This window comes from Sardina pilchardus, chromosome 14 (assembly GCF_963854185.1).
Source record: "Sardina pilchardus chromosome 14, fSarPil1.1, whole genome shotgun sequence".
In the NCBI taxonomy this organism is placed as follows: Eukaryota; Metazoa; Chordata; class Actinopteri; order Clupeiformes; family Clupeidae; genus Sardina; species Sardina pilchardus.
Window position 1 is genome coordinate 5,070,890 of NC_085007.1, and position 25,307 is coordinate 5,096,196.

General features: G+C 48.5%; 1 protein-coding gene across 3 annotated transcripts; it reads left to right on the top strand.

Moving 5' to 3' along the window:
* On the top strand, nt 1-25,305 carry setd1ba (SET domain containing 1B, histone lysine methyltransferase a). 3 transcript variants are annotated; one of them, XM_062554057.1, is made up of 19 exons: nt 1-775; nt 1,038-1,331; nt 3,482-3,633; nt 4,028-4,126; nt 4,623-4,893; nt 5,927-6,042; nt 7,819-8,970; nt 12,021-12,791; nt 14,162-14,341; nt 15,880-15,973; nt 16,746-16,951; nt 17,134-17,215; nt 17,616-18,098; nt 18,682-20,252; nt 20,670-20,846; nt 21,848-21,973; nt 23,583-23,702; nt 23,932-24,069; nt 24,293-25,305. In XM_062554057.1, the coding sequence occupies exons 3-19, from the start codon at nt 3,496-3,498 to the stop codon at nt 24,464-24,466; spliced, it is 5,898 nt and encodes a 1,965-aa protein (XP_062410041.1). In that variant the 5' UTR covers nt 1-775; nt 1,038-1,331; nt 3,482-3,495; the 3' UTR covers nt 24,467-25,305. The 3 variants fall into 3 exon arrangements, with proteins under 3 accessions (XP_062410041.1, XP_062410040.1, XP_062410039.1); XM_062554056.1 differs by having other exon boundaries at nt 1,217-1,331; XM_062554055.1 differs by lacking the exons at nt 1-775; nt 1,038-1,331 and adding an exon at nt 3,118-3,324.
* The last annotated feature ends 2 nt before the right edge of the window (nt 25,306-25,307 follow it).

Here is a 25,307-nt window from a genome sequence, read left to right on the forward strand (position 1 = left end):
TCACCTGAGTGCTGTTTTACGTAAGCCCCACATTGCACAAGCCTCCATCCATCTGCCTCCTTTTCCCCTACAAAATGGATTTTCTTGCTTGTCAGATAACAATCTTCTGTACATGGCGAAAGCCTTGAATTACTGCACCGACTCATCTTGAAGGGGAAATGAGAAAACACAAGAGAAGCCCGGATCCCCTTTGTGTTAGCTGATTGAAATGCTGCACTGTGTTCGAAATTGTTTTCCCGACCTTATATGGCTACGTGGGTGCAGTCGTCTCCAACGCATGGCACGCAGCCAACCTCCCCAGCTCACAACGACTCTCCGCCAGAATGAATTTAGATCTGCCAGACCCATACAACTATGCAAGAGGATTCTGCCAGCCTATGGTCTCTCCTCCTCTGTAACGTTTTCAGATATTACACACGAAGCCATCTTGATCTTCATTGACATATTTCCTTCTGCTCTGAATGAAAGAGTCTGGGTAGGGGGTGAATTAGCTCTTGTTTTCGAACGTGTAAACCTCGCCCAGTCATGGCGCAGCATTATTTTCGAGCACATAATGATCTCCTTTGTGTATGAGTGTGTGTGTGAAGAAGCCATTTTGAAAAGAGAACAGCAGAGAAGCCATTTAACGACAGTTCATATCAAAGGTCGCTTTGGACATGGGGCGACAGGGAGAAAATTCTAGAAGATGAACTTAGCCCTTAGTTTTTTTTAAAAGAAAATGTTTACTTACATAACTACTCATTCCCCACAAGGATTACAGTTATTTTAATTGCCAGTAAGTTTGAAAAACGGTGCTTTGCTTCATTACAGCTTATTATTTTTTATTATGATATTTTCCTGACTGCTTTGTAATGTAGCCTATATGTTTTTAAACGCCAACAATTAGAATATCTAAACCACATGGATTGACCCTCACATAAAATGTTCTAGTTAAACTTGTAAAAAACAGTCAGTTTGGGGAATCTATAAACTGTTACCTTAGATTTGTAAAGATTCCCGTGCCAGATGCTGAACAGTTTTCCTTCTTCTAAATGAAGTGCGTTCGCATTTTACGGCTGTCCTGTTTCCAGGAAGAGGGAGAGGGTTTGCATAATGTGCACTGAAACAGCCTCAAGATACTCAGTATTTTGACTCGTTGGTCAGTGAGATCCTACGTACTTTAAATAACAAATTAATTCAAGAAATAGTTACACAGCACTTGTTTTCTTCCTTTTAGGCGTTGCATCCCCACCCCTTCATAAAAACAGTTACAGGATCCGAAGATGGCAATGAAAACGTTCCTTTTCCTTCAGCGTGTAGGCCTGATAAATGTATTTCATCAAAATGTTAAGGTAAATATTTTTATCAGAGTTCTTTTCAATGTATAGTTTTGTGTCAGAGTGTCATGTGCACCCTTAAGAAAAACAACTAAGAAGAAAGGAGTAGGTTGTTGTTAAGCAGGAATTATTTAAAGAGAAAATGCCCTTGGTTCAAGGTCACAGAGCTTTACTTACATGTGATTAGAGGAAATGCCTCTGGAAGAAAAGAGTACATGTCAAGATTTATAACAAAAAAATAATCAATTTCTTTTCTTTTTTAAAATCTATTTCATCAGGTTTAAGGACACCACGTACTGTCCCTTATTATAACCAGACAGATGTCCAATGTGAAATGTGACTGGTAACAATGTAGTTATGTGAAAAACATTGATAGGGGGTTAAGGGTAGGCTATCTACAACCACATTAACCAGTCACACCAGTGATTCAGCATTTTCTGCCAGGGCCAATTGTTTCCTCCTGGCCTGCTTTGCCTGCTGTAACAGGAGAGGCAATATCGCCAGAGCCCCAAATGGATATTTTTAAACAAATGCATGCATCTGTCTAGTACATTTCAAATGCCAAGCATTCTAATTATTCAATCATATCAAAGTATGGCTTTCAAGCATATAAACTACCACATAAGACTGCCATTTTAACAATACACATTTAATGTAAGCCTTCTACATTTGAACAGTAATCACTAAAACAACTTACTTAGCTGTATTCCTATTGGCCATGTATTGTACAATACCTTTAAAAAGCATTTACTGTGTTTTATATCAATGCAAATTTAATAAAACTAAACTGTTTATTCACTATAAGTTTCTTAAGAAAGAAAAAGGTTGTTATATGGGTGTGCCATGACCTATAGGACAAAAATGGATTCCAGGAAGAGAGCAAAAAAGCTTTTAAAAATGTCAAAGGGATAACATCCAACCATTTTCTTCCATCTTCTCAGCTCCTGCAAACAGAAACATTGTAATATATTATGTAGTCCAACAAGAGTTGATGAAATGAAGTATAAGATCCCCTTTGGAAACAAAGGAAACCCATTTTGGCCATTGAGTTCCACTGCAGGAAAGATGGCTGCCGGAGCTCTCAGCCCCCTCTCGGATCTCTGGTAGGGAAGTAGTCGACTGTGCTTCTAATAGCAGGAGCTAAAATGGTGCTTCAATCTGATTGGCCAGAAAGGGTAGTGCTGTTAACCAGCCAATTGCCCAAGCACTGCAAAATCAAACTGTTCAATACTTTGCCTTTTCAAAAACGCGTAATTCAAGAGCCCTACATTTGGAAATGTGAGAAGTGTCTAATATAGGCTACACTAGGATTTTAAACTACAAGTTTGTTATAAATCTGATTGACAACATTGTCCCTTCAGACATTTTGTATAAGGCAATAACCATCAACATGCCTAAACCTCTGTTTTAGAAGGTTCAAAAAATCACATGAACATTAACCTAAATCAAACGTAGTCTAAATTAGGTCGGATTCCCCGAAATTATTGTTTTCAGCAATGTCACGGCGCATTTCAGTTCAGTCCTTCTGTACTCCTTTATCGGCTGCTTCCAATGTCCATCTTGTATTTGCTGCTACCGTAAATCCACGCGGCAGATTCAGCGCGTTTTTGAAAGCCTTGTTTATTCGCGCAAAGTCGCTGTTCTTTTGAATTTGAGATATGCGAAAGAAATAATTCTAGCGTTAATGATTTAATATTGGGGTATTTTATAATTTGCTTGCCGTCGAAGCTTTAATAAGACCGAGTCAAAGGAACTTCGTAACGAATGTGCTGGAGCAGAGGAAGGTTGGTGAAGCCTATAGTGGTGTATTGTGGGAGAGACAGAAACCCCAGACTAGAGGCACACAATATGTGTTGGCTCGCAAAAAGGAGGCAGTATCCTTTAAATCATGTAATGTAAGCAGCGAGAGGTGAAATATCTCGTCGTTTGGTTCTGAAATATTCGATCGGACACATCATGTCCAGACTCGGGGATATAAATGAAGATCACGGTAGAAGGCAGAGTTCAAGTAAGCTTGGTCTTTTTCTTCCTCTGAAATGTCTGTTTCGGTAACTGGGATCCGCGTCTAACCCCCCATTTCCCTCATTGTGCGATATGTATGCAGAAACATATGTGTTATGTCGAGATAACATCGTTTATTACCCTTTCTCTTCTTAATCTCACAGGTTTGGCGAACGGCATGGAGAGAAACCATCCCGTTTGCAGTTCGGGGGAGAAACGAAGTCATTGGAGAAGTTACAAGTTGATTATTGACCCAGCGTTAAAAAAGGGATCGCACAAACTGTACCGCTATGATGGACAGCATTTTAGCATGCCTGTGAGTAAAGTTACCAGCGCATTGTGAACACTAATGATTATTGGAAGCGATTGATACATTTGTAGCAGACTGTAGCCTACTGTAACGCTGCATGTTACAATGTAGCATACACAGTAAACACGCTTGCTCTCGTCGTCACAGCACCTGACACAGTACATCAAAGTGTCATTGTTGGCCACCACTCTAAACAATGTCAGGAGATTTCGAAAAAAATATTAGTCTTATGTTGCATGCTCTCTTTCGCCTTTTGAGTGAAATCGAGGAATATTAGATGCACGAAATGTTGTGAGCGACGCGCATGCTGCCGCCGTGGACTACCGGAGGTCTGTCAAACTAGACTTTCTATGGATGTAGCCGGACTGACTCATTGTTGATGTTCTTCACTATTTCTCAGGATTCCGGGATGCCACCCGTGGACATGGTCAGGGATCCGAGAATCGGACGCCACTGGGCCAAGTACAAGGAGACCGACCTCCCGGTTCCAATATTTAAGGTTGTCACACCCCCCTCATTGATCATCACATAGGCTATATACTAGGGGTCGATAAGTTCATTAGACTTGAAGGTATTGGTAGGTTACAATTTAATTTTAGCGCAGCATTTTTATATTTTATTTGTTGTAGCGATAGGCTGTGCATATGATATTATTGGGGAGTATCGAATTAAACAAATTGACAGTAGTTTATAGGCTGTTTATTTCCACGCCGCATGTTTACACAGCTTGCATATGATATATTAGTACGTGTCGATTTAGTGATATCATTATGCCTGTATTTAGACGAGGCCTATAGGCTGCTACTTTTTCCCCCTCACAAAACTTTTTTTAATCTTTTGTACAGTTTTGGTAGAACTGTGGAAACATGCGGTTCAGTAGGCCGTCATGACTTAGTGATAGCGAGAACCTTTCTTGGAAAGTCAAAATTATGAACGATAATTTACTCTTGTGCATAGCAATGCTTTAAATGAAGGACGCTGTTTGTTTTCATCAGATTGACGACTGCTACATTGGCCCTGTGCCTCCAAAGGAGGTGACATTCGCCAGGCTAAACGATAACATAAGGGAGGGTTTTCTGACCGACATGTGCAAGAAATTTGGAGACATTGAAGAAGTGGAAATATTGTACAATCCGAAGAACAAGAAACACTTGGGGATTGCTAAAGTCGTATTCGGAGCTGTAAAAGCAGCGAAGGATGCGGTGCATAATCTCCATAACACATCTGTGATGGGCAACCTCATCCACGTGGAGCTGGACCCTAAAGGTAAACTGTTTTACGCAAATAGCCTATCTACGTTAGGGCACTTGTGCTTTCACTGTTCTTTGACTTCAGACGTTTCTGTGACGCCGTCTTCCTGAATAGCCGAGGACTGCTCTTTTGCACTGTTGCTGCGATCTCGTTGGGGTTGTCGATTTAATGTCAAGACACGTGCTTTAATTTACATGGGTTGCTTAGTAACCGGGGTAATTGCATAGGCCTACCCCTTGTGAATTTTTCTTGTAGCTGAAGGTAGTAACCTTAACAACATTTAGAGAATTTATTAGGATTCTTTAAAACATTATTCCTTTAAGAAGCAGTATTTAGCTGTAGTCGGAATAATAATAATAAACAATCCATTTTAGTTTCACAGTCTTGGCCAGTCTTGTTATGTTGCCTATCCAGAAAGTAAAAAAGAAGTATTTATCAAATTGGGTAAATTGAAACATTTTTCAGTCTTGTTGTGCAATCGTTTACTTTGAGTATATTTCAGTCAGCTTGTATGTTAAACCAATTCTCTGTTTGATGAACGGAAAACCGCTTTATCATGGCTTTGGCTGGCTTGAATGGAATCGTATTTACAACCCCAACGCGCTTCGGCTCTCTTAAAGAGACAGTGACAACACATCATGTATCGTGCGTGTGATGACAGTGGTCTGTCTAAAGACGCAACACAAATATTGTAGACATTCCATTACGAACTGTGTTTTAGGCGTGGTTGAATGTAGGTGTTTATGAGTAGCCTACGATTAGGTTTGAAAGCTGTTTCGTGTGACCATTTTGTTCATCACGTTGTGGAAATATTTCTGAATGACCTTTTTATTCACTATTGTAGTAAGATCTAGTAAACAATAGTTTTTTTGCCAGATGTCTTTGAAAGAACCGTTTCACCTATGCACATCCTCACAGTCCTCAGTCAAAAGCATGAAGTGTTGTCCTTTGCAGAGTTGGCTACAACCTTTGTAAGCCTCTTGTATTTCTCTCCTCTCTCTCAATCTCTCTCTCTTGTATTTCGCTCTTACCCTGCTGTCTTGTCCAGGTGAAAATCGCCAGCGGTACCTCCAGCTCCTGATCAATGGCACTTACACTCCTCGGACTCTCCCGGTGGGGGGAGAGCCTCGTGGGGTGTCCCCCACCACAATCGCAGAGGCGCTGGTAAGTCCCGAACCGCACACACTCCACAGCAGCAGCAGCAGCAGCAGGAGCAGCACTGCAGGGTCAGAGATGGGTCAGTAGGTAATATTGCTGCTGTCGCTACTGCTGCCGCTGCTGCTGCTGGCTCAGCATAGTAGTCTGGGCCTGTGTACTGTATTCACCGGGCCTGTTGGAAGTCACGGGGGTTGTAAGAGACTGTGATTTGCAGCCAGTGATTTTTGTGTGATACTGAGGTAGAATAAATATTGGCAGATTAGTCCCCACCCCAACCCATGGTCAGACAAAACGAATCGCCGCTAGATAAACAGTGCTGTGTATGTGAAGTGTTTCCTCAGTGTCCATAGAGCATTTAAGCGTATTGTTTTCAATTGCGATATGTACTATGATGATGATGATGATGATGATGATGATGATGATGAAGAAGAAGAAGCAGGTTATGATTCATTGGGAGGTCTAAGCCGCTACCAAGTCTAATGGATCTTTTTTTTGATCTTGGCACTGAAATTACTAGTCTGGATATTTTGCTCACGACTTCCATATGAGTTTGGTTCACAATGATGTGAAATCTCATATCCAATGATGCAAACATTACATAGTATATATTATTGACTGAATCACTGTGTGTTGTCGGGTAAGACCAGTGACCTAATCCCAGCAGTGGTGCTTGTCTTTGGCTGAGTTTGTCTCTGACCTGCATGTAGCAGAGGAGAGGTGCTGGGGGTGGCTGTTTTGTAGTGGGTAATTACACTAGCTGGACTGTGTGTGTGTGTGTGTGTGGACGGTGTGTGTGTGTGTGTAGTGAGTGAGCCGGCTGGGGAGTGCCTGAGCCCCTTGTGGAGAGCGAGCTAAAGTGAGGTGTGTGTGTGTGTGTGTGTGTGTGTGTGTGTGTGTGTGTGTGTGAAGGCGAGCTGAAGCCCTTATCTCTAATCCAGTTTATCAGTGCAGCAGGTGGCAACACGGGGCCCTGTCTGGAATGTGTTGCTCCGCTGTGGGACTCACTCTCACTCACACACACACACACACTCTCTCACTCACAAACACACACTCTCTCTCACTCTCACACACACACACACACACACACACACACACACAATCACTCTCTCTCTCACACACACACATTCACTCTCTCATTCTCTCTCACACTCACACACTCTCTTACACTCACACTCTCTCTCTCTCACACACACACACACACACACACATTCATTCACTCATTCATTCATTCATTCACCCCCCCCCCCCCCCCACGACAGCTGCAGCCATAAAGCCTATCTGGGCCACGGCCGGGCCAGGGTTCCACAGCAGCATTCCGGGGCAACCCTCTCCCAAAAGCATGCTCTCTTGTTTGTGTCCCGTGCACATAAAGCATGTGTTTGTTTAGAGCTGCTGCAGGTTACCGTGATGAATAGCTTCTCATGTTGTGATGTTCAGACTACCCCCTCCTGTGCATGTAGCGCTTAGAATGTCAGAGTGGTTCAAAGTGTGTGTGTGTGTGTGTGTGTGTGTGTGTGTGTGTGTGTGTGTGTGTGTGTGTGTGTGTGTGTGTGTGTGTGTGTGTGTGTGTGTGTGTGTGTGTGTGTGTGTGTGTGTGTGTGTGTGTGTGTGTGTGTGTGTGTGTGTGGTTTAATCATCAGGTCTAATCTCATCACAATTGTGTGTGTGTGTGTGGCGTTACCTGTGAGCTGCTGATGAGCAGCAGACGAAATATGCTCTGGATACTAGCACTAAACGTGTGTGTGTGTATATGTGTGTGTGTGTGTGTGTGTGTGTGTGTAGGAGCCTGTCATCAGGAGGCTGTCCGAGAGCAGTTCGTCGGTGGCGGGCGGAACGTCCACTCCCGGCACGGGCACCCCGCTCTCGCAGGACACGGCCTACTTCAGCCTGCGGCAGAACGAGACGCCGCAGTCGCAGAACACGCCCCTCAGCACGCCGCGGCAGTCGGGAACGCCCTTCTCTCAGGACTCCTCCTACTCCAGCCGGCAGGCCACGCCCACCCACCAGCCGGGCCGCGCGGCCGCCGCCGACGGTCCCGGGAGCGCCGGCTACAAGCAGCACCGGCGGCACGAGTCCAAGTTCCAGGACGCGTACAACCGGCGCACGGAGCGCCACTACGTGCACCAGCAGCAGCAGCCGTCGCTCCCCTTCAAGCAGCAGCCGCCCGAGCCCCCCTTGCCCTTCAGCCACACCCCCCCTCCGCCCGCCTCCGCCTTCAAGTCGGCGTTCTCTCCGTACCAGCAGGTGGCGCCCATGCCCCCCTCCTACCCTCCGGCGGAGCCTCCGTACCCCCAGCCCGTCCAGCGGGAGGGGGAGTACCGCCGGGGGCAGCAGCCGCCGCTGCCCTCCACGCCGGACTTCGCCGCGCCGGGCCGAGACCGGCCCGAGACCCCCCCGGTGCCGGAGCCTCCGCCGGTCCCCACGGTCGGCCCGACGACGCCTCCTCCTCCGGCCCGCACGCCGTCGCCATCCTGCGCCTCCCCCGGGTCCTCGCCGCCGCTGGAGTCGGAGCGCCACAGCCTGGACTCGCGCATCGAGATGCTGCTGAAGGAGAAGCGCACCAAGCTGCCCTTCCTGAGCGAGCGCGGCGGCGGTGGCGGGGGGGCCGGCGGAGGAGGAGGGGGAGACTCGGACACGGAGGTGCGCATGGACGGCAGCCCCATCTCCTCGTCGTCCTCGCAGCTCTCGCCCATCCCGCCGTCGTCGTCGTGCGCGCAGCTGTCGCGGCAACCCTCGCGGCCGTCCAGCACGGGCCTGGAGGACATCAGCCCCACGCCGCTGCCCGACTCGGACGACGAGGACCCGGTGCCGGGCACCGCCGCGCTGCTGCTCAACTCCAGAGCCAGCTCGCCCAGCAGCTCCCTCCTGGCCAAGAGCGCCTCCGCGGTGGACCTCAAGGACCGGCCACCCACGCCCACGGACAAAATGGACACGGTGAGAAGCGCGCCTCTTACTGTAACTCTTATCAGCCCTGATCAGCCACAGAGGTGGACATCTCTTACTGTAACTCTTAGCCCTCATCAGCCACAGAGGTGGACATCTCTTACTGTAACTCTTAGCCCTGATCAGCCACAGAGGTGGACATCTCTTACTGTAACTCTTAGCCCTCATCAGCCACAGAGGTGGACATCTCTTACTGTAACTCTTAGCCCTGATCAGCCACAGAGGTGGACATCTCTTACTGTAACTCTTAGCCCTCATCAGCCACAGAGGTGGACATCTCTTACTGTAACTCTTAGCCCTGATCAGCCACAGAGGTGGACATCTCTTACTGTAACTCTTAGCCCTCATCAGCCACAGAGGTGGACGTCTGGAGTTCAGAAAGTAAAAGTCATGCCACGTTGCCAGAAGTCCTGCCATCTGTTCCTAACCAGGGCTCAACGTTAACTTTTTAAAAGTTGTTGAAAGTGGGAACCAGCTTGGCAACCAGGCTTGAACTTTAGGTTGCCAAAGCTGGCAAAATCTAGTTGCCACTTGTAACAGTTTGGTAGCCAAAGGCAACCGGGCAGCTAATAATGTCGAGCCTTTTTTCCAACCACTTAGTTAACCAGCTGATCTTAATTCCACAATTCTACTGCCTGGTAGGTCAGAGATCACCTGTGTTACAGGCAGAATCAAGGCATGGCAAGACTTACTCTCTGAACCCAATATGTCCACCTTTGGTCAGTTTGACCAGAGATGCTTAACAGTGAAGGTTCTCTGTCGCCTCAGCTCAAGGCATAAGGTGAATGGGTCTGTGTTTAGAGTTTTGGGTAATGTCTATTGCATACGCGCCCAAGTTCCAGCATGAGCCAGAAGTGATGTCATTTCCTTTGGCACATTAGGCCACCTTGGTGTTGTTTCACCTGGTCATGCACATCCTAATGGTGGGGGAGACGATCATTTTAACGTCACTGTTGACCAATGAGTGAACTATGCACATAGTTTTTATTTATTTTATTTTTTATTGCCGTGCTAGGATTACACGTGATGCCATAGTTCTCTACAGTTACCGGCACTCTCAACAGGAGTGTGCTCTATAGCATTTGAGCATTTTACCAGTCAGTAAAGACCGACAAAAGAAATGCTCTGTGTAGTCGAAAGGATTTCTAGGTAGCCGTCTTCGTTGTTTCGGTACATCCGAGTGTCTGTGTGTGTGGTCTGCCGTCTAAGATTGACTGACACATACGTCTGTTTTGGCTGTAAGCATGTCACCCACATGTTGCCTGAAGTCTGGTGGGCTCGAGGACCCAGGGGGAGCTAGCGGCACAGGAAGCGCGAGTGCTCGGTGGTAGTGAAAGTGGGCCCCTGCTCAGGCTACCCCGACTCTCATGCCTCTCTCTTAACTCGTCAACACAAAAGGAAACGGCCTACTCCGCTCTGACAAAGAGAACACACTCTCAACTCTGTGTGTGTGTGTACATGTGTATAACGGCATGAATGTCAGTGTAATTGGGCTGAAAAAGTTTGACTTTGTACACAATACACAATACATTAATTTGACCATGTTGCTGTATCTGCTTACAAGAAAGTACCACCAGAAGCATGAGTGATGATGCTTAAAGCTATGACAACACTTGGCCTATAATGACTGCTGCTTAAATTCACAAAACCTACACATCTAGTTGATTTAATGAATAGTACATTTATATTGAGTGCTGGCTAGATGCTAGTGCTATGGACGAGGAAGATTACTCATTAGCTTTAAACCTGTTTGGTGAAGCATCTGGGTGTGCTTTGTTTTGTTTTTATGTGTGTGTATGTGTGTGTGTGTCTGTGTGTGTGTGAGTGAGTGTGTGTGTGTGTGTGTGTGTGGTTGAATAGAGAGGCTTTGTAGGGCTTGTCTTTTGTTGGAGTAAATGGACCTTGAGCTAGGTTTCATTTACACGGTCAACACTGAGCTCGGAGAGGCGAGTCCTCAGCTCTGAGGGGTTGGGCCATCTTGAACCTCGCTGTGTCGCGGCTCGCGGGGGACTTTCACTTCCTCCTGCTGCCTGCGTGCCAGCTTGGCCGTTACGACCTCACTTCCTGCTTCTGTCGGGGCTGGAAGAACAACATTGTTCAGGGGCAACATTTTCTTTTTACACGACATGTTGTTATTACCTCATTAACTGTCACATTTTTTTTCATCCAACATGTCATCATCTCATTAACTGTCAGCTGTAACTCAGACTTTGGGTTGAGTGTACACACACACACACACACACACACACACACACACACACACACACACACACAGCATTTACAGTCGGCAGCTGAGGGAGATTAATGTTGCCCACAGAGCTGTTTATAATAATACCAGGGCGAATATTTCCATACAGACAGCAGCAGCAGCAGTGTGGCCAAATGCACTAAACATTCATTTATAAACAAAGCAGCGAGAAGAGAAGAAGGCCCATCTGCTAACATGACTCACCCTGCTAACTTGCACACATGCTCTCTAGTATGGCAACAAGACAGGGCCTCTCTCTCGCTCTCTCTCTCTCTCTCTCTCTCTCTCTCTTGCTCGCTCTCTTGTGCTCTCTCTCTACCTATCTATGTATCTATCTATCTATCTATCTCTCTCTCTCACACACACACACACACACACACACACACACACACACTCACACACACACTCTTCTCACACACACACACACACACACACACCATTGCAGGTGCCCTGCTTAATGCCAGTGTTGGTGTGTATTCAAATTGTTAGTGTTCCCCAGTGCATCAGTGTGTATGGCTATGTATGTCTTAACCTTACAAACTCTGAAAGGAAATTATACAAATGATGCAGCTCCAAGCACATTTGATTAATATTTGGTGACTACAAACATGATTTTAGAAAAGCTATTACGATTTCTGAAGGCACTGATATGAATACACTGGAAAAGGATATGTAGCTGTTTAGAATAGAGGAGGAATTAAAAGTGTGTCAGTAAGGTTGGCCGCACAGACGTAACGTAAAAGGAGGAGAGATGAAGAGTGAAATAAATAAACGTCTTCGTTTTCACTCGCAGGTCAACAACTCTTCGGGCGAGGACATGGAGATCTCCGACGACGAGATGCCCGGCACACCGACGTCCGGCGACAAGGGCATCGTGATCAACTCCTCGGTGTCGCCGATGCACTCGCAGGGCATTTCTCTGGGCTACCCTCCTCTGCCCCCCCACCAGCCGGGCTTCCTGCCCCCCCCTCCGCCCCTGCCCCCACACTCCACCGTGCCACACTTACCCGGCCCTCCCGGCGTCCTACCGCCCATGCTGCCCCCACTGCCTCCGTACCCGCCGGGCATGATGCACCTGATGCCCGTGGACCTGGTGAGCTGCCTGCCGCAGTGGGGCAGCGTGAGCATGTCCTTCCAGATGCAGCAGCAGATGCTGAGCCGCATGGCGCAGAGCCAGCGGCACTACCCGTACCCGCACTACATGAGTGGCGCGGGGGCTGGTGCAGCTGCTGCTGCCGCCGCTGCCGCTGCCGCTGCGGCCGGGACCATGGCGTTCGGGGGGCCCTACGCACCCCTATCCATGGCCAGCACCCCCTCGGGGAGCGTGAGCCACGGGCAGCCTTGGTCCTTCCCGAGCATACCCAAGTTCAACCCGGCCGTGCCGCCGCCAGGGTATGAGCCCAAGAAGGAGGACCCGCACAAGGCCACGGTAGACGGGGTGCTCATGGTGATCGTCAAGGAGCTGAAGGCCATCATGAAGAGGGACCTGAACCGCAAGATGGTGGAGGTGGTGGCCTTCAGGGCCTTTGATGAGTGGTGGGAGAGGAAGGAGCGATCAGCTAAGGTGAGCACTCCCCCTACTGGCAAGAATGGTCACTGCAGACGCCTGGAGGGATTTCAGAAAATCTATTACATAGGAGAGGAGGAGAATATCTTAATATCTCTGTTTGGATTATTATCTATTTTTGTTGTAAATTATATATATATATATTGGAGATAATTATGCGTATAGTTTCTCATTCAACTACAACAATGTAGCAGTTTGTTATGGACGCAGCGTGACTGTTACCAATTTATCACTGTGGCGTTCGGAAAAATGCTACATTTGAATCTTTTTAGTCAGCAATGGAATTTTGAAACATTCTTTACAAAATAGCGTTCAAGATATCATATAATTCAATTTCATTTCAGTATGGATGATAACCTTGACAATATGGTAAGATTAGTTCATAAAAATAAAAATGGTATCTCATGACAAAGTAATTATAATTTCGCTAAAGAATTTGATACCCCTCATGCAAATGGCATGCTAACCGTGCATCGTCAGTAATGTTAGCTGTCAAACCTACTTAGCAATATCCTGCTTCATTTTCCCTCTGAGGAAGTTTTTAGACTTTGAGAATTAGCACTGTAGTTTTAAATTAGCCAGCAACATTAGTTAAAGTAACTTAAAATGTAAGGCAACTTTAAGTAACTAGTAAGTAAGCTTTTATTTCTACATTTTACGTTAGCAAACGCAACCGGGTTAAACTGAAGGCAGGTGTTCTTAACATTAGCAAGTTGCCTTCGTACACAACTTTCATCCTTGACAGGGACCCGTGGTGGGCAGTCAGTTTACTTGTAGCGATGCTATTAACATAGTAACTACATTTTTAAGTAGCTTGGTGGTAGCGTAGCTATATTCTGAAGCAGATAGCTAAGCTATTGAAAAGCTATTCATTTATTTATTTTTAAACCATGTAATGAAGTAGCTTTTAGGCTACATTGTGTGGGAAACGTTTAGGCTACTAGGCTACTATGTGTACATTTTGTAAAACAATCTACTTTTTCCATAATAGCTGAAGTGAAATTGCTTTCAAATTCGGTGGCAGAGTCTAGTTTCTATTGCGTGGGTTTTATTATGTCTATACACACAACACTTAATAGTAATAGGCTGTCAAAATTGTTTGTATTTTAACATGGTGAAGATAAAACAGACTGGGTAATAATTGTAGCCTACTTTTAAATGTTCCAACATTTCAGCTCAGTGAAATTAGTTTTAGAATAAGGTTTTACAGGCGAAACCCCACCCAACAATGAAGATACAAACATGTAACTTGCGCACACACAGTTACATAGTGCACAGCACAAAATGGACTCAGACTTTTTTGAGCGCAAAAGCCTAAAAATGACCGAAATTCTCACTAAACTAATGTATGTTTCCCACGTTCCCAGGCCTCCCTCACGCCGGTGAAGGCAGGCGAAGGCAAAGAGGAGGAGAAGGAGAAGCCCAAGCCCAAAGAGACGATAGCATCCAGCCTGCTGGAGAACTGGAACAAGGTGGAGGGCCTGGGCTACGAGGGCATGGGCCTGGGAATCGGCCTGCGCGGCGCCATACGCCTGCCCTCCTTCAAGGTAGGCCACTAACATTACTAACATTACTTGAATTTCCCCTTGGGGATCAATAAAATCTATCTATCTATCTATCTATCTATATCATTACTCCAAACGCAGTCACATTATTATGGAAACGTGCATAGGTAGAGACTTTCTAATGAGGAGACGCACACTCAAAGAATCCTCCATAGACATGCATGGTGTTAGTTCATAACGCCAGTATGGCAGTAGTCTCTCTACACATATCCTGGGGGGGTGGTGGGGGGGGGGACTTGCCTAAAAGTTACTTTAAACACAGTCACACAGAAACGTATATAGGTGAAGGTTTTAGCGTTTCACTGTGAGTAACACTCAGTCGAACTCCCCAGGAGGGTCACCAAAATTATGGGAAGGGTCGCAAAGTGATTAGCAGTCTCAATTGAAGAACATTTTCTAAAAAGTATTTAAAAAACTTGGATAGTCAGTAACCCTATAAATATAGGCTTACAATTCACAGTGTTTGCATATGTTTATGCAATGTTTATGCAAACTCAAATCTCTACTTGTGTCTCTTGCAATGATGAGCTCAAAGATTTGGTACGTAAGCTTACCAGAGAGACAATGCTATCAGCATTTTTTTGCCACTGGATTGGCAGTTATAATACATTGGATGAGTGCTAGTTATACTTTAGAAAAAACAGATAATTCAGATTGTCAAAAGCTGACATAGCCTACCTAAGAGAGAAGACCATCTTCTAAAAGTATTTAAAAAACTTGGATAGTCAGTAACCCTATAAATATAGGCTTACAATTCACAGTGTTTGCATATGTTTATGCAATGTTTATGCAAACTCAAATCTCTACTTGTGTCTCTTGCAATGATGAGCTCAAAGATTTGGTACGTAAGCTTACCAGAGAGACAATGCTATCAGCATTTTTTTGCCACTGGATTGGCAGTTATAATACATTGGATGAGTGCTAGTTATACTTTAGAAAAAACAGATAATTCAGATTGTCAAAAGCTGACATAGCCTACCTAAGAGAGAAGACCATCTCTGCCTCTGCCTCTGCCTTCAGTGCATATTTCGCAACATGAAACCAAAATTTCACCTGTTGGCCAGAAGAGGCTCGCAAGACTAGGACAATGTTTTTTTTTTTGGGGGGGGGGGGGGTCACCAGACAAAAAGTTTAAGAACCACTGCTCTGTTTGATTTAAACAGGTGTGTGTGTGTAGGTGTGTGTGTGAGAGAAGTGCAGAGGTGCGTTCAAATTCGCAAACATAGGCGAACATGTTTTCTTTGAACTGTTAAATTTGAACGATTTGTTGTTAAAATTCCATTCTAACAGTAATTGCATTGTTGCGTTCGTCAAACTCACGTCCAGTTCCACTGTATGTTCGCGGGGCACCACCTCCTCAGACTATTTGCGATTGTTAGCAAACGTTTGCCAAAACTCAAGGCTAACAGAATACTGTTTGCGAACGTTCGCAAACGTTCGCCTATGTTCGCCTAAGTTCGGTGAACTTGAACGCAACTCAGGTAAAATCATCACTAATGAGATGTTCCTTGTGTGTACAGGTGAAGAGGAAGGAGCCTCCTGATGCTGCTTCCACCGCAGACTCCAAGAGAGTTCGGCCCTCAACACCGGCTGATGACGAGATGGAGGATGAAGGTGAGGTCATGACTCACTCACTCACTCACTCACTCACTCACTCACTCACTCACTCACTCACTCATACACACATACATACACACACACACACACACACACACACACACACACACACACACACACACACACACACACACACACACACACACACACACACACACACACACGCACACATACTGCTGGTCCTAACAATCCTAACTAAGGTGCTCTACTGTTGTAAGGTGAAATCTTCATGGCACAAAATCCTGTTTACAAATGACCTATCCCTTATATTCACACACAATATGTAAGGGATAATCAACGACGCGCCGTGCGTTTATAGGAAAATAATGCACGTTCGAAGTGGTAATAAGGACCCAACGCCGCAGGCGGAGGGGACTTTACACTTCGATAAGTGCATTATTTTCCTATAAACGCACAGGGCGCGGAGTTGATTATCCCGCTTATACCACTGCTACTATCAGTTTCGTTTATATTGCCGCTGTCTTAGATACAACATTGCTGTTTTTACCGTTACATTCACATTGGCGAATTAATATTCAAGTGTAATAAGCCCAAAAGAAGGGAACTACTTCATAGCCGTGCGGTATATAGAAAAATAATGCACGTTCCAAATAGCGCATCACAATAGGAAATTTGACCAAGCAGTGGTATAAACTGAACATAACTCTGTGTGTGTACTGTACTACTGAGAAAGCGTTATGTCTAGCATCGTGTTTGGTCCGGTGTGCAGAGTCTGGGGATCCGAACTGATTCCTCACGTGTGTTTCAGAATCCGAGCGGGCCGATCTCCCGTCGGACGGGTCCAGGCAGGATGGAGACGGGTCTTCAGCCCGGCGACGTCCTGTTCGGCCACTGGACAGTGAGGGAGAGGAGGAGGAGGAAGAGGAAGAGGAGACTTCTGGGAAGGAGGGAGAGTCGTCGGATAGAGAGGAGGATCGGGACGGAGAAGTCTCTGAGAGGCTCTCGTCAGGAAAGGTGAGAAAGGGATTGTGTCCATCTGGACTAAGCTCTACATATATGAAGACTTTAGGCAAACACATGCCTTTCATTATTGGTCCACACAGCAACTATAGCTAAACCCTGATTTGTGTGTGTGTGTGTGAATATAGTTCTTAGCAGACACTGGTGTTGGTACTAAATGTTGTTTTCTTCTTCAGGATGTTGATGATGAAGAGGAGGATGAGGAGGACAGAGAATCTGACTCCAGTGACAGTGAATCCTCTGATTCTTCTGATGAAGGTAAAAACAAATCAAATCAAATAAATGTCTTGTCTTGTATACCCTTCCATCGTTCCACTGGCACGATTATCGGTAGCTTTTGCGATTGGGTATAGTGAGGATTGCATTAATTGTGCAGACCTACTTAAGCATGCATTAATCACCTCCTCATTTGTTTGAAATGCCTCCTGTCCTCGCTCCGTATGCTCAAACCTGCACTATGCACATGGGCCAGGCTGTTTACGTTGAAAACGGATATAAATATATAATACCTTAGAGCATGTGATGTGTGATGACTGAAGACCTAGACATTCTCCTTACTTGGAGCTGTGCGTAAGTGAAGTGCCCCATGTGGAATCTGAGCTCTCTAAAACGCTCTCTGAAACGCTCTCTGAAACGCTCGTCTCTCTTGCGTCCGCAGAAGCTGCCAGCTCCGCGTCGTCCAAAGCGTCCTCGGACTCCTCGTCCGGCAGCGACTCCTCGTCCGACTACGAGTCCAGCTCGGAGGAAGAGGACGACGAAGAGAAAGACGCTCAGGTGGAGGTGGAGGTGGAGGAGGACGAGGACAAGGTCCGCAGCTCGTCCTCCTCCTCCTCGTCGTCGTCGTCCTCCGAGGAGGAGGCGGAGGCGGCAGCGGTGGCGGTGGCGGTAGAGGAGGAGGAAGAGGAGGATGCGGCGGCGGTGGCGGTGGCGGCCGTGCTGGAGCCCAAGGGGCCCCGTTCGCCCCCGCTGCCGCCGCCGGAGCCCAGGGACGAGGCGCTGGAGATGGCCACGCGGGAGCAGCAGAGGCTGCGCATGGACCCCGAGGCCCAGCAGAGGGCCATCCGCGAGGCCGAGGAGGCCGTGGGGTCACTGCGCTCCGGCATGGACGACCTGCGGCCGCCCTCGCCTAAAGGAGTGCCAGGTACGCACACACACACGTGTACACACACACACACACACACACGTGTACACACACACACACACACACACACACGTGTACACACACATATATACACACACACATATACACACACACACACACACACACACACACACACGTGTACACACACACACACACACACACACACACACATGTGTACACGCACACACACACACGCACACACACACGTGTACACGCACACACACACACACACACACATACACACGCTAACAAGCATGCGCACTATGTACACATTACACACAAACACACACACACACACACGCGTGTACACGCACATGCACACGCAAACAAGCATGCGCACTACATACGTACGCATTACACACGCTCACACACACTGAAGTCTCTCAGCACAGAAGCAAGGTCACTCTCTGCATTTGTCTGAATTGAGGAAGCCATTAGTGTGTTATTACTATAAGCGTACTCCAGATACATTGGCATTGTAAACACAAGTCCACACAGGACAAGTGCTGATTGTGTGTGTGTTTCCTGATTGTGTGTGTGTTTGCTGATCGTGTGTGTGTGTGTGTGTGTGTGTGTGTTCCAGATGAGGAGCCGGAGAGTGACCTTGAGGTGCCCTTGCCAAAAGAGCACCTGGAGGACGAGGGAGTCCTGCGTCCCCCGACGCCCACCGGCTCTCTGGCCGACAGCGACCACGAGGTGCGGCCCAAGCCCAAGCCCAAGACCCGGCCCGACGAGCCCGAGGAGGTGCCCCGCACACCTGGACGTGAGCAGCAGCAGCAGCATCACCATCACCACCATCCTCTTCATCTTCATCATCATCCTGCTGCCCTGGACTCGGACGGTGGCGCTCCACCCGCTCTGCCCGCTCTGCACCTCCCGCTGCCTCCGCTGCCTCCGCTCCCGTCTGGCCCGGACGCGGCCCGCTCCTCGCTGCAGCCGCTCGCTCCTCCTCCCCCGTCCCTGCCCGACCTCGTCCTGCCCGCGCGCCCGCGGCTGCCCACCGACGAGGAGCTTCCCCGCACGCCGGGCCGAGACCTGGCCGAGCGGCCGCGCGGGCTCCTGGGGAAGAGCGGGAGCGCCGACGGGGTCCCGGTGACGCCGGGCAGCGAGGGGTCCGTCGCCCACCTGGTGCTGGGGTCGCCGCACGTGCCCGGCAGCCCCTTCTCGTACCCGGCGCAGTCGCCCGTGCTGTCGGCCGGCATCCCGCGCACGCCCGGCCGCGACCTCAGCTTCGGCCCGGTGTTCGGGATCGCCGCGGACCCGGCCGCGCTCGCCCTCGCCTCCGCCGGACCCCCCGTCCAGCGCAAGACGTCGGCCTCGTCGGACGCGTCCGGAGGAGGAGAGGAGAGGGCCGGCGTCTTCAAGGAGCCTCCCGTGGCCTCCCTGCCGCTCCCGCTCCCGCTCGCGCCCTCGCCGTTCCCCGCCGCGCCACAGGATGGCGCTCTCGGCTCCTACCCCACGCCGGCCGACCTCGCCAGCCTCGCCGGGCTGCCCAGAGACTCGCCCGCGCTGCCCCTGCCGCCGGACGCCACGCCGCCCAAGAGGAAGCCGGGCCGGCCCAAGTCCAAGAAGACGCCGCAGACGCCGACGCTGACGCCGCTCGGCCCCGACCAGCTGCTGCCTCCTCCCCACGAGCCTGCGCCGGGCACCCTGACCGCCCTGGCGTCGTCGTTGCCCCCGGAGACCCCACCTCTGCCCGGGACGTGCCCTGCCGTCGCCGTGGCACCAGACCTGCCGCCGGGCAGCGTGAGCGTGAGCGTGAGCGCGTCCAGGGAGCCGTCGGCCGTGGTGCTGGACTTCAGGGAAGAGGAGGAGGACGCAGCGCGGCCGCGGCCCCAGACGCAGACGCAGACGATGATGTCGGACATGGAGCGCATCTTCCGCGAGGAGGGCCACCTCCACCAGAAGACGCGGCGCATGAGGAGAGGCTGGGAGGAGCTGCTGCAGTCCATGCACTCGCCGGTCAGCTCGCCGCCCAAGCCCAGCTTCCTGCCGCGCTCCGACTTCGAGGAGATGACCATCCTCTACGACATCTGGAACGACGGCATCGACGAGGAGGACATCAAGCACCTGCAGGTCACCTACGACCGCATGCTGCAGCAGGACAACGGAGGCAACGACTGGCTCAACGACACGCTCTGGGTGCACCATCCGCATATCCTTTTACACAGCCATGCAGTGTACAGGGCTGCACAGATGCACACGTGTGTGTGTGTGTGTCTGTGTGTGTGTATACAGTGTGTGTGTGTACACAGTGTAGGTGTATGGCTCTTGTTGTGTGTTTGTGTGTGTGTGTGTGTGTGTGTGTTTGTATGTGTGTATACAGTACAGTGTACGTATGTCTCTTGGGGTGTGTGTGTGTGTGCGTCTGTGTGTGCGTGTGTGTGTGTGTGTGTGTGTGTGTGTGCAGTGTATTCCTGTGTGTTTATCCCTCAGGTATATTAGTGTGTGTGTGTGTGTGTGTGTGTGTGTGTTCGTGCGTACACACTGTTTTTGCAGTTGTGTATGCGTGACGTATTATTCCTCTCCTGTATGTGTGTGTGTGTGTGTGTGCACCTTAACTCCTGTGCACCCACCAATCAGAACATCCCGGGGGTGAAGCGTAAGCGGCGCGATGACGTCATGCGTGACCACGTGACCGGCAGCGCCCGCAGTGAGGGCTACTACAAGATCGACAAGAAGGACAAGCTCAAGTACCTCAACAGCACTCGCCTGCCCTCGGACGAGCCCACGGAGGAGGAGACACAGGTACACACACACACACACACACTCTCACACTCTCACACTCTCACACACACTCTCACACTCTCACACACACACACACACACACACACACACACGTCTGCTCATTGTCATAAATGTTTCCGTACACACACAAGGGATACACGGGTTCAGCATGCAAGATGGTTTTTGAGCCATCTTGTCACAAGATGTTAATGTTGATTAAGAGTTTGCTCTCGCTGATGGCGTGTCCCTGCTACACTAGCTAATTAATGCAGTCGGCTGATAGAAGCATATGGGACTCCAGCCCGAGTAGTAGACTGCAGTAGCAAAGTGAAAGGAGTGCTTGCAGATTCTACTCGGTTGGTTTACAGTCTGTTCATCTTCGTCATGGTAGGCTTCTGAAATTGCAAATGCTCTGTCAGAGCTGCTATGAAGGATGGGTGGTGCTTCTCACCTTTCCATTGTCAGTCAAGTCAGAGCTGCCAGCAGTGTTTGTTTATCTAGTTTTTCACTCTCGTCTCAAACTCCTGTTTGCATACCGAGTGCTGATCGACTGTGAATGTGCGATGTGCGTGCGTCTTGCTTGCACTGCAGTAAGCAAGTTTTGAAGATGCTGGCAAATGCCTCACGTCTGCGCATGGAACCGCAGTGGGTGTGCAATTAATTTGCAGTGTGTACCATGGCATTCCTAATGCACACACACATACACACAGCATATACCATCCAATACCCCCCCCCCAGTGCAGGTTTAGAGACACTGGCTACGTTTGCAGTGCAATCTTTTTCACACCTCTATTGTGGGATGGGGAACAAATGTTTAAAAACGGCTGTCCATTCGTAAGTATGTTAATCATATGTGTGTGTGTGTGTGTGTGTGTGTGTGTGTGTGTGTGTGTGTGTGTGTGTGTGTGTGTGTGTGTGTGTGTGTGTGTGTGTGTGTGTGTGTGTGTGTGTGTGTGTGTGTGTGTGTGTGTGTGTGTGTGTGTGTGTGTGTGTGTGTGTGTGTGTGTGTGTGCGCTCTGCAGGGTGTGCACAAGCCAGCTCAGCCCCACGCGTCCACGAGAGCAGGCTCAGAGAGGCGATCGGAACAGCGGCGTCTGCTGTCCTCCTTCAGCTGCGACAGCGACCTGCTCAAGTTCAACCAGCTCAAGGTACCAACACACAACCTCTCCAACCACCTCTCTCTCTCTCTCTCTGTCATGCTCTCTCAACCTCTCCAACCACCTCTCTCTCTCTCTCTCTCTCTCTCTCTACCTCTCTACCTCTCTGTGTCATGCTCTCTTAACCTCTCCACCTATCTCTCTCAATTTCCAATTTCAATTCAACAGAAATTAAATGATTATAGAAAAGAAGGGTCTAATTCCCAAATAATTAAATAGACAGATTTCTCTTTTTTTTGAAGAGTGGGGTGGCCTCACTGGTTTGAGGGTGTATCTCTTCTTTTGTGGCCCACTGACACATATTTTGCTGCTGCTAGTGCAGTTTCTTTTACTTCTCCTAAGATACATTCTAGTTTTCTTTCATTTGTTTGTTCTGTGATCATGGTTAAGGGCCAAATAGCATTGGAGGTTTTGGTGACTTTTCAGTGTACATGTTTTTGTGATCTTGTCTGATGGTCTAATTTTGTCTTGGTGTTTTTTTTACTTCCGTCAGATTGGCAGGTGTGATATTAGTCAGTTCTATTATGAGTTGGCTGAGGGGACTCGTCTCGTCTCTCTCTCTCACACGCTCTCAACCTGTCTGTCCATCTCTCTCTCTCTCTCTCTCTCTTTCTCTCTCTCACTCTCTCAACCTGTCTGTCCATCTCTCTCTCTCTCTCTCTCTCTCTCTCTCTCTTTCTCTCTCTCACTCTCTCCACCTGTCTGTCCATCTCTCTCTCTCTTGCTCTCTCTCTCTCTCTCTCAACCTTTCTGTCTTTCTCTCTCTCATGCTCTCAACCTTTCTGTCCATCTTTCTTTCTCTCTCTCAAACTCTCTGTCCATCTTTCCCTCTCAGGCTCTCTTAACCACTCTGTCCATTTATCTCCCTCCAAACCCAAAGCACTTTACAGTGAAGAGGGAACCTTTCGCTACCTTTCTGCTGATCTTTTCCCCTCACACTCACATTCTATCTCTCCATCCATCTTTCTGTCTCACACTCTACTTCTCTGCCCATCTTTCTCACACCTCTGTCTCGTTCTCTCTCTCGTTCTCTCTCTCGTTCTCTCTGTCTGCTGCTTGGTGTTTTCTACACACATTTATACCACTGCTTGGTCAAATTTCCTATTGTGATGTGCTATTTGGAATGTGCATTATTTTTCGATATACCGCATGGCTATGAAGTAGTTCCCTTCTTTTGGGCTTATTACCCTTGAATATTAATTCGCCAATGTGAATGTAATGGTAAAAACAGCAACATTGTATCTAAGACAGCGGCAATATAAACGAAAATGATAGTAGCAGTGGTATAAGCGGGATAATCAACTCAGCGCCCTGTGCGTTTCTAGGAAAATAATGCACTTATCGAAGTGTAAAGTCCCCTCTGCCTGCGGCGTCGGGTCCTTATTACCACTTGGAACGTGCATTATTTTCCTAGAAACGCACGGGGCGTCGTTGATTATCCCTTACGTGTTCTATACACACACATAATTCCTTAATGAATAGCAGCATACTGTTGAGTGTATGAAGGTGTGTGTGGAGGTCGTGTGTGTGACAGGCCATAACGTGCTCTGTCACACGTGTCTCACTCTCTATTGTCCCCTCTGCTCCTGCTCTCCTGCAGTTCCGTAAGAAGAAGATCCGCTTCTGCCGATCCGGCATCCACGACTGGGGGCTGTTTGCCATGGAGCCCATCGCCGCAGACGAGATGGTCATCGAATACGTGGGCCAGAACATCCGACAGGTCAGCCCATGTCCTCCAGCTGCCACCACACACACACACACACACACACACACACACACTCTCTCTTACCAAGGTTGATACACCTTGATGGACTCAAAGCTTTGCCTATCCTAATCTGTTTCTTTATCCCCCCTCTCTTTGTCTCTCTCTGTCCTTCTCTTCTCTCTCTCTCTCACATACTCTTTCTCTCTCTCTCTCTTCCGCCTCCCTCTTCCTCTCCACCTCACAGGTGATCGCTGACATGAGAGAGAAGCGCTACGAGGAAGAGGGCATCGGCAGCAGCTACATGTTCCGCGTCGACCACGACACCATCATCGACGCCACCAAGTGCGGCAACTTCGCCCGTTTCATCAACCACAGCTGCAACGTAAGGCGCTCGTCGTAACCGTTCTCTAGTCAATACAATTGAGGAGCTTATGTGTTTGACATGGACATAACAGTAGCCATGAACATGATAATGTCCAACAAATGGATAAAAAGTTACAAATGGATAAAATAGATGGATCAAAAAGATTGTGAAAGTTACTGATGGATAAGATAGTTTAATTAAAAAAGGTTTGTGTGTGTGTGTTTGTTTTTCCACTGTGCAGCCCAACTGCTATGCCAAGGTCATCACGGTAGAATCGCAGAAGAAGATCGTCATCTACTCGAAACAGCCCATCACTGTCAACGAGGAGATCACCTACGACTACAAGTTCCCCATTGAGGACGTCAAGATCCCATGTCTCTGTGGAGCTGAGAACTGCCGAGGAACCCTCAACTAGAACCCTCAGCCCTCTAGAACTGAAACGGGAGAGGGGGTAGAACCCACGCCAAAAACGGTTGTGAAGAACCAGAGGTTCCGTTTGGAGGAACGGTGGCTGCGGAGCAGAGCAGAGCAGAACCTGGTCTTGTCCGACGTAGCGGATAACGTGCAGCTAGGCGTCGAGAACTCTCATGGAGAGAGAGACAGCGAAAACAACAACAAAAAAAAACTAAACACATTATGATTGTTTACGATTCCAGGTGCTTTTTCAGTGTATGCATACAGATGACTCTTTACCCCCAGCCCCCCCCCCCCAGTCCCCCCCCTTCTGTGTCCGTCTGTCCCAGCCCCCCGACTCTCTCTGTGCTCTGGGTGTCCCAGTACATTGGGATGGAGCGTCCCCACTCATTGTGTACTCTGGGTTTGGAGCGTTCCCACTCTCTCTGTGCTCTGGGTGTCCCAGTACATTGGGATGGAGCGTCCCCACTCATTGTGTACTCTGGGTTTGGAGCGTTCCCACTCCCTCTGTACTCTGGGTTTGGAGCGTTCCCACTCTCTCTGTGCTCTGGGTGTCCCAGTACGTTGGGATGGAGCGTTCCCACTCCCTCTGTACTCTGGGTGTCCCAGTACGTTGGGATGGAGCGTTCCCACTCCCTCTGTACTCTGGGTTTGGAGCGTTCCCACTCTCTCTGTACTCTGGGTTTGGAGCGTTCCCACTCTCTGTCTGTCTCTCTGTGTGTCTGTTGCTCTTGTCACTGTGGAACACCCTCAAGCTGCTCGTTCTCTTAACTCTTTCACACGCACAATGTTCCCAGTGCTATGGCCACAGAGAGTTAGTATGTGTGTGTGCGTGTGTGTTC

Excerpts from the sequence above, each read along its gene's own strand:
- setd1ba (XM_062554055.1), top strand. The coding sequence starts at position 3,273 with ATGTCCAGACTCGGGGATATAAATGAAGATCACGGTAGAAGGCAGAGT. Across the intron at positions 14,342-15,879 it reads TACGCCTGCCCTCCTTCAAG|GTGAAGAGGAAGGAGCCTCC; the intron begins GTAGGCCACTAA and ends TTGTGTGTACAG. Across the intron at positions 20,253-20,669 it reads CGCTCTGGGTGCACCATCCG|CCCACCAATCAGAACATCCC; the intron begins CATATCCTTTTA and ends AACTCCTGTGCA.